At 37.3% G+C, this 13966-nt stretch overlaps 1 protein-coding gene across 1 annotated transcript in view; it reads left to right on the top strand.

Moving 5' to 3' along the window:
* Window positions 1-13966, top strand: part of mcu (mitochondrial calcium uniporter) — a 93927-nt gene that overhangs the window by 68233 nt on the left and 11728 nt on the right. The window contains exon 4 of the mRNA XM_016249621.1: window positions 11053-11116. Within this exon, the coding sequence (XP_016105107.1) occupies window positions 11053-11116 (64 nt within the window). The remainder of the gene's footprint in view (window positions 1-11052; window positions 11117-13966) is intronic.

Here is a 13966-nt window from a genome sequence, read left to right as displayed (position 1 = left end):
GTGTGCCTGTTATGTACTAGCCACATCCTATGTCGAAGTCCTCACGTGCACACACATGTGCATGCGGTCTCAGCACAGTGCGGGGGTAGCGGGGGCGTTATAGCATATCAAACAGGGAAACACTAGGATTCAGAGTGAGGGAGGGAGGGAAGGGGATGCCGGCGAGAGGCGAGGTGAGGGGTAACCCTCCTTACAAGGCAAGGGATTCCACCACTGCAGTAATCAGCGTTTCCTGCAGTCTCTCTCTCTCTTTGTGCCGCTGCAGATTTCCCCTGTGCACACGCTCTCACAAACGTGTGTTCCCCCAGAAATCCTTTCATTGGACTCCAGTCATCAGTTAGCATGACACACTCGCTCACTCTCTCTCTCCTTCTGCCTGTACTGAACCAGTTCAGACAAAAGAAACACAGTAGGATAGGAGAGAATGCACGGGTTTTCAGACATGCTTTTCAAACTTAAACTATTCAATGTGAAATAGTTTGTGCATGTGGACACTGGGACACCACACCCATACTGTATATGCTTATTGAACCTTTAATTTCAAAATCATTAAATTTTATAGGGAGTTCTTATAGCTTTAATTGTTAGGATGCTTACCACTAAATGTTGGAATATGGCTATACTTATATTTAGACACACAAGCATCCAAGTAGCATATTTAATTGGTGCGAAAATTCAGAATATTGCAAATACAGTTTGTGAGAATGGCATTTTCCTTCTGATGTGTTCAGCATGATATATATATTTTTTTACTTGTAGTTGCTGTGACTCTTCATAATTGTAACCGTAAAAAGGTTGTAAAATGCTGTCCTTAATACCTGTTAATTGATTAACATAAAGATCCCCTACTGTAGCAGATCTAATGGGACATTTTATGTAATTTTACAGTAAAAAAAACTAAAGTTTTTGGAAACGAAAAAGAAAAAGTCATCTTATAAATTACAGTAAAAACATTCTAAGAACTCGATGTCTGTGTGTATGTTTAATGCCTGTAAAGAAGATGTGTTCACTTGTGTAAGCAAGTGTTTCAAGAATTGATTTTTGGGTGCACCCTCACTTTAATATATTGTGGTTTAGAGTAAACTTTGTGTTCTGCAACATTGGACAATACTTTCTTCTCTGATTGAATTATGTATATGCCTTTTTTTATGCACATCTGCAAATTTATTCAGGAATTATATTTCCATTGTCATTTATGTGCTGAGAGAGTGGATATGTTTTGGAAATTTTATTCACACATTTTTCATGCGATATGCCAAAATATGCTTAAAAACTACAATGCTGGAAAGTGAGGTCAGGTTTACTGAACAGGGTATTTTACAGTATGTAAGTGGCCTTTACATATTAGGATTGAGAGAATAGAGAGGATGTGAAGAGGACTGAAAATATGGGTAACATCAGCCAAAAAGTAAAATTGGTACATTTTAGCGGTAGAGCAAGTTATTACGTTTTGATAAAAGAATGATAAAGATGTCAGGGTGCACCTATGAATCGTTCCCAGTAAGACCAATAACATTACAGGATGAAATGTAATTTCCTTTTGATGAAAACCAAGGACTCGTGGCATTAGAATCTCAAAAAACAGCAAAATATGATGCAATGATTAAAAACGTCCGCTTGACACAGTTGTACATAGACCTACAAACAGAAAAGAGCTCAGAGTCTTGTATTAATAGTCACTCAATTCTGCTGCTTTTTTCTGCCTTTGGCGCTCTCACGCTGTCTCTCCTCCTCCGTCTGCCTAAATTACATTGATTCTACTGTGCCATTGACCAGCCCTCTGCGTGAGCGTGCAGAGAGGACGGGAGGGGTTTTCTGGTTCCCCATCTTCACTACAGCCCTTCTGCTGTGTTCAACACACAACCCACACCACTGTGAATGCAGTGCTATTCATTTAATCCCACACAAGCTGTTCTCTTCTAATAACTAACCATCACGGCATCCCTTGATTCCTTACAGTGCAGAATGATGCTGTAGGGTTGTGTCTTTATTTGCCTTTAGGGATGTAACGATTCACCGTTACTTATTTACTATTAAACTTTTTTTAAACGAAACGTGCTTACACTACCGTCTTAAATCATATTTCCATCACTGACAAAAAAATATTTTGTCTTACATTAAAATAGACTAATTTAATTAGCCTATTCTATTTACGTTAGTATGTGAAGTCGAAATCAACCCCAACTTTGCTTTAAAAAGCATCGCAAGATCTCCTAACCGAAGATCACATGATCACAAACGGAAATCACTTCTGTGAAGTGACCATCGCATGTTCCCTTCGCTAACGGACTTCTGGAAGGGCCCTTCGCGAAGGGATTCAGTTGTTCACTTTCGTTTGGAACGTCCCTACAAATGGCGTCCCCTTCCCGAAGTGCCCTTCAAGGGCGCAAAAAAGCCATTTGGAATTCGCCCAGTGAATCTGCGTCTCATTCAAAGACTATAGAATACCCAAGACGTGTCACTCGTATAGTTTTGAATAGGGAAAAATGCAACGCTCAATATGGCCGCTCTATCGAACGAGTAAAAGAGCCAATTGCTAAAAATGTCAATTTAGTTTTCTTATTTGACATATTTCTGTTTCACAAAGAAATGTGCAGCATTTTGTCCAAGCAATAATAAAAGGACGCCTTTTCATTTATAATTTGTCTTAAATCTAATTTTGTTTAGAAACAATTGTGAGAAAATCGAATCGTGAAATCAGTATCGTGAATCGAATTGTGAGTTGAGTGAATCGTTACATCCCTATTTGCCTTTGTGTTATTTTACAACGTGAATCTTCTGTCTCATCACTTTCAATTCATACTGAGAGCTGACGACTCGGATAAAACAATTTCTTTTGCTGTGACCCCGTAGATTCAGCGGCACAAAAAACACTGGGGGAAAAAAAGGGATACGAACAGTTTTCACTCAGAAATTCAGCAGTCAACACATTAAATTATTAAGTAGAGAGACTAAAATAGTATTTAATAACCTTTTGTTTTAATTACAGCGTAGAATTATTATTATTTTTTTACAGTGTACACGTTGAAGAAAATATGTACAAACAATTTTCATAATCCTTTTTCAATAACTTTTTTAGTGTATCCGCAACATCAGAGGAAGTGCAGATGTTTAGGAGCAGCAGCGGCAGCAGTTCTGAATCAGAACGGTTCTTGATTCCTTAGTTCTTTGTGTGGTCTTGCTGCAGAGCATTCCCTGAGCTGAAAGGAGAACCTGATTGAAAACAGTGGTGGTGGTCTTTAGTAAGGAAGTGTACGTGTGTGGGTGTTACTGTTATGATTGTAATGCGTCTCACTGCAGCATCTGATCACGGCACTTATCTAATCGCTGTTTGGGCTTCACTTCACGCTGACTAACTATTACAGGTACATTATGAGAGTGCACACACTGCTGAGTCCACTGTGAGTCACTGATATGGGATGTTCTGCTGAAGTGTTTAGTCTCAGTCAGAAGTTTGACTGTCGGAAGTGTTATTTTAGTAGTACTTTTAAACTGTTATAGTGTTTAAGTGGACAGGGCTGCAAGTGTTATCTGCATGGATCCCAGTCTCCGTTAGAGCCAATACAGTGAGTCTGACTGACTGGTGTAGGCAGCAATGAAGTCACCGTTGTTGACAGCCGACTGGCTCAGTCCTACTGAGAAGGAAAGCACAGAGCAGCACAGAGAAGAGTGAAGGTGATAAGAGATGCACTTTATTCTGTAAATGTAACGTGGGATGTACTGCAGGGCTCAAGAATAAGGATGGCCTGAGGCCAGTGTCAGAGAGTTTCAGGCCAGTTTATGGATTAGGTTACGCTTTATCAGATGATGATTGGGTCATTGCTTTTTCTCATGATAATTTACATACATTTTCATTCCTTGCAAACTTAAAGATTTGGCTTTAAATTCTTCTTGCACACCAGTCAGCTGTAATATTAGGCTTTGATTAAAATTGATGTGCTGTTCACATCATGTTATGATAGTCTTAGTAGCTTAAGTAAGAATGAGTTCAAAATCTTTAATGTTTTGCCATGCCATCATTTTATGTTTATGAATTTAATGCTGCCTTGTAGTTTGTGTAATTATAATAACCGTTTAAACACCAACTATTATTGCATGTTTTCTTTATAAAGACAACTTAACATTTGATTGATACATTTATATGTGTGAAAAATGCATAATATTATTATTTTTAATCATTTTGAAATAAAGCTTAATTGAAAAAATAGGGGCTTAAAATTCTAAATCTAAATATAAAATGATCAATTTAAATTCATGTTTTGGGTTAGTGAAAATATGAGCAAGGCAAGTTGAGAGCTGAACTATTGATGCCACGGAGTAGAAAAAAATTAATTGTTACTGTTGAGTCATGTATTGAAGAAACATGATATGACACGACAGGGGAAATAAGAGAATAGATAGATATAATGCAAAAGAGAGCGAACTTTAATGTTGTGTTTTGTGCCTTTCTGGTGTCCTTACTCCGTGGATTTGTGTAGATGGATTCACAGGTCTTTACACAAGGTCTGATGCTTCTGTCTCAGTGCAAACTCTTTGTGAAATAGTCAGTCGATGATTGCTTCACAGCCTGGCCTGCCTCCTGAATTAACAAACCAAAGCCAAACTGTGTCAACTAAAACTCCAGCAGTGCTCTGCACTAACAACCTATTAACAGTTCTTACATTAGCAGCTCTGACATGCAGCTCCTCACCAGAAACAGCTACTGAACTAGTGCTATACAGAAATAAACCAAACAACGGCACAAGCCCATGTAGACCACAAGTGATCAGTTGGTTCTTCTCAGTCTCTTTATATCTGTTCAGTAAATATCTAGAGATCATCAGCTTGCACCGCTGATGGTTTCTAGTAAGCGTTCCTGCTCGACTACCAACTCTTTGAGCAGGCAGATCTCAGACACTCCAGCTGGTAGTCGCCACATTGCATCGCTTCTCATTTGCACAAAGCTGAACTCTGCTCAACTACTGTATGTTGTAATAACCAGTGTTGTATATACCACCTTAATCAAAGTCATATGATGCAACCAATATGTAGATACATGCAGGAAAATGAAAAAAACTTAAATGTCACATAGTGTCCAAAAAAAACAAAATATACACATTTATGTTATGCATATAAACACATTATGTGTGTATTTATTGTACGTAAAAATATAAAAAGTAAATAGTTAATTAATCATGATATTGTTTGTTTTTTACCTTGAAAAATATATGTCAAAATGATAACGCTTTATTTTACGGTGTCCTTGTTACACAGGTTACATGTACTTGCTTTAGTAATAATGATAAATTCTGCATAATTACATGCAAATAACCCTAAACCAAACTCTCATCCTCAACCATATAGAAACTAAGTACATGTAGTTAATCAATGTTACTCAGTGCTTAAATGCATAATTACTCTGCCACAAGGACAACATAAAACAAATATGGTAATAATGATTTAAATGTGTAAGGAAAATGTGTTATTGCTTTTTACTTGATGATAATGGATTATATGAATGGCAAATGAGATTTAAAAATAGCTTCACCTTGTATACTAGGGCAAATCTAGCTGCTAGCTCTTCTCCAGAAGCTCTCATTGTAGGAACATTGTTTCCTGACAGGCTGCTAAAAGCCTGTTTACCTCGACTTCCAGAAAATGCATAGATTGGATCAGGTGATTTCAGCTGGCTCTTGCCATTTTTATGTGCAGAATTCAATCTGTTTTTTTTTTTTTGTGAATCTGAGAATTCACTTGATGTTTGTTTCGGTAAAACTAAAGACTGTTGTTCTTGTCTAATGCCCCTGACACCTTTCCACATTTTCAGTCGTAATAATGAAAGCAGACATCGCCCTCTGTGGAAGGATTGGTTCGTTATCTCTTCATTACTAATTAATGGCAGTCTTCGTCTGAGATCTGCACTTAAACGGCTGTCAGAGAATGCAGTGACCTCCAGTCTCGTTTTCCCCTCAGGATCGGCACATTCACTCATTAAACTGCTTCACACCTCTATGCTGTCTGTCAGTACTGTCATTTGCCATGTCAGATCTTGTGTGTCAACGAACGCTGATTGGCACTGGCATTGTATGTGTGGTGTTTTATTGACATGTGGCAATCAAACACTGGACCTATGACTTCCAGTTCCCGCTGGAAACATGTATTAGTTGCACAGTGGCCCAGTGCCTGCACTGTAGTGTCACTGTAGTGGATGTGAATCCATCAATTTAATTAGTTTTTTGTTTTGGTCATGCAATGTAAAGCATACATAATATTTGTTTTTAGTAAATTGGCCAGATTAAAAAACCTTGGCGAGAACGCTAAACATTGCTTTTCTGACCATGGTGGCAATATTTAATATGTTGATTAGTAATCGGTTACCTTAAAAGGTTTAGTTAACCCAAAAAATGCACTCACCCTCATGTTGTTCCAAACATATTGTTCTGGTCACTGTTTTTCATGCAAGGAATAACTGATGACTTCAGTCTCCTCCACTGACCAGTTCGTAACACATGACGCATAAATATACAAAATGCACATTTTTAAGACATAAAATGTATATGAACATTCACGTCGAGGCACTGGGCATGTCTGAAAGCTTCTTTTTTTTTTCCGATTGTGAAAATCCGTCTGATTCAAGTGTTTACAAGCTTAATCTATTCTTGTTGATCAGATTTTTAAAGTTCTAGACCCTTTCAATTTGATTGACTTTCCAAATATACTGATGACTTTGATGATTTTATCGTATTATGTGTTATTTATTTGCTTGGTCAGTGTCTTTGTGGGTTTTGGTTCTTTTGCTGTTGTAAGGACCTTACAAATAAAATAACTGCATACCTTAGAACGTTCATAAGCCATCAGATTCAAGCATTCAACAGCCCCATAGTATAAGCACTTATAATGAATAGGGACTGAGGATTTCAAGATTCAAATCAGACCCTTAAACTATGAAATGTTGTTTAAGTGACTTGTTTGCTATATATAAGTCTTCTGAAGCCACAAAGAAGAGATTCAAAACTGTAAAGGTTGTTACTCACTAATCTTGTCAGAACTCAAGAATCAGATCTGTCTGAAAGCATCATGCCAGACAGATTTTGTGAACTGGATCAAACATCAGTTCATTGAAAAGCTCTTAATGTGATGTGTTTACTAAATCTCCACTTCTCTCATAAACCTGTGAATGTGCCAGGGAGAGCTGGGGTGGCCACTTTCAGGAAGTAATGACTTAAAATTATAGTCTGTGAGCAGACAAAGCTTTAGTATCTCATGGCTTTAGATTTGGGATATGGTGTTGTATACTACGGACTTTAATGATGCTTTTTAAAATCATTTTGGAGCTTCATAGCCTCAGTTCCCATTCACTTTCAATTGTGAGTGGCCAGGGTGTTCTTCAGTTAATTCATCTTTTGTGTTCCACAGAAGAAAAAGAAAGTCTTGCCAGTTCAGAACAGTGAGCAGATAATGTAATTTTTTGGTGGTTTGGTCAAGTTGGTCGAACTGTTTAACCACTTCAAGCTGTGGTTTAAAGTGATTAACTAGCAACTAACATCTGTTAGTCCAGCTGATCATCCTCCTAAACCAGCTTGAACCAGTTCTGACTAGCTAGAAACCTTCTACTAGCTACTATGAAGAGATATTTTTTGATTTTTCAGCAGGAAAACCTACATACTTCAGAGATGTTTAAATATAGTTTGCATGTATGTAGATTCACAAACCAACAGCTGGCATACAGTGCAATTATTATCTGTTCACCTGAGTAGGGATGCACCAGCTGTCCTTAAGTTCTTACTTAAGTAAAAGAGGCTAACTAGTAACTACTGGCTAGTTTGTAACTAACTCTATACTTTATTTTGTTGCACCATTTGTTCGTTAACACTTCAGTATAGGACCAATTCTCACTATTAACTAGTTGTTTATTAGCATGCCTATTATTAACATGTTGGCTGTTTATTAGTACTTAGAAAGCATTTATCCTACATAACCATATTCTACATCCCTAATCCTACTCAATACCTAAACTTATTAAATACCTATAACTATTAAATACCTATAATTATTAATAAGCAGAAAATTAGGAGTTTATTGAGGCAAAAGTCGAAGTTAATGGTTTGTTAATAGCGAGTGAGTTATTTTATACCTTAAAATAAAGTGTGACCATTTGTTTTTATGCCAGAGCGTAACTAGTAGGTCATAAGTTCTCTGAAAAGTAATGCGTAGTCAGATAATGCAAACGTTTACCTTCAGTTCCAATAGCAGCCTTCAAATGCATGAGCAGAACTTGTGTAGAAAAGTTTGCGAATTTCAGTTTATACTTGGTTCTAACTTCTTTTGTCTCATGCAATTAATGGTGAAATATTTTAATTTTCATTGAAATGCAACACTGCTTAACCATGAAAAACATAATAGGTATTTTTCTATGTAAATAACATTTGGAAACTGTATTTGAAATGAATCAAGATCAATAAATAAATACCAAATGATACAAAAACACAAGAAATGACACGTATTATGATTGATTTTATTTGACATGCACAAAACAGACCGATGCACGTAGAGACGCACTGTTTAGGGTGGGTTCATGTCGAAGACGCGCTAACAAAGTAATTCGCACTGTATAGTTACGTTTCAGATAAGTTTAATAGTGCAACAAAAAAATGTTTAGTAAGTTGTAACTTCGTTCAAATATACATCAAAACTAGGCTAAGTTGTAACTTACGAACAGCTGGTACAACTGACGACTGGCCCCTTGAGTGTTACATGTAAGCATGTAGGTTATGGTGTTACGGTAGAGGGAGTCATTTGCTTTACAGTAGGAGTGGAAGGAGAACTTCACTGAGAGATGTAAACAGTTGCTTTTAGCCAAAGCAAATTTACTTCAGGCACAGTCCACCTGGAAAAGTGCTTAAGGGTGTAGTGCTGATACTTCATGACTTGTTCTTTACTGGTTCCTTATTTGAACCAGCAACCGTCCTATTACAAGCCCTGAGCTTTGACTGCTGCACCATAAATGACACAATGCGAGTAGATCTGCTGTGCGTATAAATGCTGTGGAGTATTTTGGAGTGCTGTCAGGTTAGTGGGGCAGATTGTGTGGGTGGAGAGTCAGCGTGTAGATGCGTGATGTGTGGGTGGAAACATTGAAAGCGCTATTACAGGAAGACATGGAGCGGCCTGTGAAACACGCTGACAGCAGACTCTGGATCAGACCTGTTCACCTCAATGCTAGTTGGACACATGGTGCACAAAAATGACCACACTGCAAATCTCTTGACATCCTACAGCCAAACACACTTTTGCTGCTGTTGATAACTCTGCAAACTCTGTGTGTGTGTGTGTGTGTGTGTGTGTGTGTGATCGTAATGTTGCGTAAGGCAAAGGTCTCTTTTCTCTAGAATCCCCATTCAGTTCGGCCAAAGCCCCCCCCCCCGCGCTCTCTCTCTCTCTCTCACGCTCTCTCTCTAGGTCTGTCTCACTCTTTTCGGTGATTGTCCTCTCCAGAGGCACAGTGGAAAATGTGATGTATTTTCCCTGGATTTAAAACATGTGGTTCCCTTCTGGCTGCCTCTCAATTCAGAAACGCCCAACTGCTGGTCTGAGAGAGACAACGGGTTTTCATTCTGGGCTTTACTATTGACATGTTTTGCTGTCCAACTCTCATTTGCATACTTTTTTTTTGCGGTCCTATTCTTTATATTGTTGTTGCCTCAAATGCAAACAGTGTTTTCAAAGTTCATATGCTTTAAGGTGCAGTCACATTAGCAAAATTTCAGTGCAATTTTTGACAGAAATGTCCATTGTCAATAGCGTAGTGATGCCAGAAGTCTTTTTTCTCAAACCAAGCAGGTTTCTGTTGGTCCATGTGACAAATAAATGCATGACCAACTTGAACACGAGTGATTTCTGACAGGGGAACTTTCGCCTCTCACACGAAACTCCCAATCGTGCAGCTTTCTATTGAAATGACTGGATTTCGCCCGTGAAATTTAGCCATGCAACAGTAAATATCATTGCACTTTTAAAGGGATAGTTTACCTAATAATAAATTCTGGTATCATGTATTCACATTCATGCCGCTCGAAACTCCTATGACTTTCTTTAGTGGAACACAAATGGAAAAATAATTTTTGAAGAATATCCTGATCACTCTTTTGTTAGTATAATCAAATTGAGGATTAGGATTAGGGAACCGGAAAAATCCAATTTGTGAAAAAAATCTGACTTAAATGTCAATTTATTCATGATTCTGACATCTCCCATAAACTCTCCTCAACATGGCAATACGAGTAAAGGTCGATGTTAAAATGTGAATAATGACTGTTCCTCACACAATGCTTTCGTATGATGTCAGAAGACTTGGATTTATAATGCACAATGTCAGCTTTTATGGTTCTTTTTTGTCATCTTGGAGATTTACAACCTCAGTCCCCATTTACCCCCATTATATTGAAAGAGTGACCTGGATATTCTTCAGTTTTCTTCATATTTACCATTTGTGTTCTGCAGAAGAAGAAAGTCAGGTTTGGAATGACATGAAGGAGAGTAAACAATGACAAGAGTTTCCATTTTTGGGTGAACTAGTCCCATAAGTTTCGAATTTTGTTGCCATTTCATGCATTAGTAGTATGAACCTCAGTCACCTTTGTTCTTCATGGCACCTGTGCCATAAATATATGAAGACAAAATAGTTAGTTAATATCTCACATTTTCCATGATTCAGTGATTCCTGCCTTTGTGTATTTGTTCAATACCAGTGTGTGTTGCTCAGTGCCAACCCCCATCATATTGTGAAGACAAAACATTTCCATTTATCCCCTAAAGGATTGTTGTAGATCACATGAGCACTGTAACGCTTGCAGCAACTACTCAAAATGAAAAAGGCCCATCTGTGATGTCAGTGCCATCATATCTCACGCTCTACAGTCAGACAAGCCTGGATAAATGGAGAATGTCTACAACCATTTAAACAGACTCAGTTGCGCAAGCAGTTTAGTAAGAATATGTTTGTGTAGCTGTACTGCTTAAGAAGATTCAACAACAAATGACCTCCCTCTTGTTCTCTCTCTTCTTTCGTTGAAGGGCTGGAAGGGCTCCCCCTCATGGCAGGGTCAAAGACTACTGTGTTCACCCACTGCGACAGAAGGTGAGTGAGTGGTCATGTTCATGCACTGTTTATTTGTGTTTATTTGAACACATGCAAATGCGTGTGAGTATTTGCATCACTGAGCCATCACTAGGGCTCTGCCATGAATACCTTCCTTTGGGTCTCGGAAGCATGTTTTTCATTCGGTTTTCTTCAGAAAATTCTTTATTAAAGAGTTCAAAGCCTTGAACCAAACTGGCTAGTACCGAGAACATACAGTATACACTACAAATAATGGCTTGAAGTCAATATTTGAGAATCTGGGAGAAAAGACAAAGTGACAAAATACAAGAATATGTACTGAACATCCTTAATGTGATTGGTATACTTAACTGTGTCAGTTGTAAGTGCAATCAGATGTTTGAGTCTGGGTTTATTACTGTCATTTATTCTCTAACATTACAATATCCCATATTAACCAATATTAGGTGGATGGCTAGCTAATGTTATTCGGCACTACCTAAAAAAGCTGTAGAGACTAAATCTATTGCCATTTCCTTAGTAACAGTGGATTATATTCTATATAAACCATTATATTTATGCATTTGGCAGATGCTTTTATCTAAAGTGATAGATTGCTTACCCTTGGAATTGAACCTATGGCCTTGGCATTGTTAGTGCCATGCTCTGTAGTTTGAGCTACAGGATGGCTATTTTATATATTGTATGAAATATAGTTGAGTGAAGAAGTTCACTAACAATTTGACAACTAAACACAAGTATTAAGTAAATCAATAATTTGCTGATAGTCTTGGAAAGTTTGCATGTTGTCACTGTAAATCTATTTTCTTACTGACATTTTGAATGGCATTTTTCCTTCTGGGAGCGTAATGCTGATCAATGCGTTTCTTGTAAAATCAGATGTGGGAGATTCCTACTTATTATCTTCGGCACAATAGCTTTCGATCGCTCAGAAAATGACAAAAACAAACCAGCAACATTGTATTTACCATTGCAGGTGTTCGATTTTCAACAAAGAAACCTCCTAGCGACTGCAAATAAGAATAAAGCTTGACATTTTGAATGGCATTTTTCCTTCTGGGAGCGTAATGCTGATCAATGCGTTTCTTGTAAAATCAGATGTGGGAGATTCCTACTTATTAGGAACAATAGCTTTCGATCGCTCAGAAAATGACAAAAACAAACCAGCAACATTGTATTTACCATTGCAGGTGTTCGATTTTCAACAAAGAAACCTCCTAGCGACTGCAAATAAGAATAAAGGATGCTGTGCAATGCTAACATTGCTCTGCAGGTGTACGATTATTAACAGAGAATCTCATTTACTGTGTTTTATACAGCTGTATCTGCAAACGTTTGCTAAACAAGATTTATCATTATGTAATGTTGGAACTTTGACTCATTTAGCTACATTTAGGTGCACTCAGATAATACAGTTATAATCCAAAAAGGAAGTCCAACTTTTGGAGCTGGAATGGAATGTAGTCTGTTTATACAATTAACTTAACCATTATTGTAATAAAAAACACTGTTCACCATTAATTAGCATTCAAAAATTGCTATGTGATAAATAGGTATACTGAAATAGCACTCGCTCTACCTCCTTGAACTCAGCACAGCTCCGAGGCCATGCTTGCAGTGCTTTGTGGGTAACGTAGTTCTGCTGCAACAAATATAGTCCTGTAGAGTACAGTAGATCAGATTGGATGGGTGATGGAATCAGTCTGTATGAGGAGAGCAATGAATCTCCTTTGCATTAAGAGAAGTTATACCCAGCAGGTCAGGAGAGGTGAACACACAGATAGGAGAATGAATGCACACTGTCGAGAGAGAGAGTGATTTCCTTTGCCGTGGATTTTGATAGCGTTTCCTCTGTAACAGTTGGATCATGACATGCTGCAGCAGAGCAGCTGATTCAAGCTTTAAATGCTGTCTGTGGTGTACGTTACTTTAGTTGGCTCACTGAGGACTCCGTGCACATACATCCTGACCAGTGTTGAGGAAGATAACTGTAACCTGCCAGACTACAAGCTACTCCCAATCTAATAGTTCAACTACAATCAAGCCATTTTTGTTTGCTACTGTGCAGTTTGCCAACAAAATTGCCTTATTTAAGCTATTTAAAGGTGCAATGTCTTTTTAATTACATAACATCAAAAATCGGTGCAGCATGATCTCAATTAGGGTTGATATTAATCTCAATTAATTGCTTCTTACTATACCACGTACTGTCAATACAAATAAAACAGAAAAGGTCTTGGGTCATCATTGAAATAAAACCTTTGAATGACGCGATTTGCTAAAATTAATCAGACTTCCAATATTAAAGTTAGTTTGATTTAATATTTTTCCCTGATGTAATTCCCTGAAACTCATCCTGAATGAAATAAGGCCCTATTCCATTTTTTTGTCCCAAATTCTATACATTTTTCATTTAAAATTGTATTTATTTAAAAATTCTATTTAAAATGTTCTGGGATCTGTTTTTAATGGTTTAATTACTTTTTTAATAATCTAAAAGAATGTATACATAATTGAATTCATTAACTTTAACACTTCTAAATGCTTATTTATTTAGAAATGAATAGGGCTCTATGACATTTTGATGAACACATTTAGAAAAAAATCTTTTTTTCTGGATTCTAGGTTTTATAATGTATTACAAGTTATCATAAAATGAACATTTTTGGCAAACGAAGTGTTTAAGTTTAAATTAAAACATGGATGAAAAGTTGTGTGATATTGGGATGTTCCTTAAAAAAACTTTTTTATTATTGTAATCATTCATTTGAGAAGCGTATTGAACTGCTGTACAATAGTAATATATATATATATATTTGCAACAATGTCTTAAACCAGGCTATTTTCGCAGCTTGTAGAGAAGACATT

This window comes from Sinocyclocheilus grahami, unplaced genomic scaffold, assembly GCF_001515645.1.
Source record: "Sinocyclocheilus grahami isolate Dianchi unplaced genomic scaffold, SAMN03320097.WGS_v1.1 scaffold944.1, whole genome shotgun sequence".
NCBI classification, from domain to species: domain Eukaryota; kingdom Metazoa; phylum Chordata; class Actinopteri; order Cypriniformes; family Cyprinidae; genus Sinocyclocheilus; species Sinocyclocheilus grahami.
Note: the sequence above shows the minus strand (reverse complement) of the source record. Positions and strands in the feature narration are given on the sequence as shown.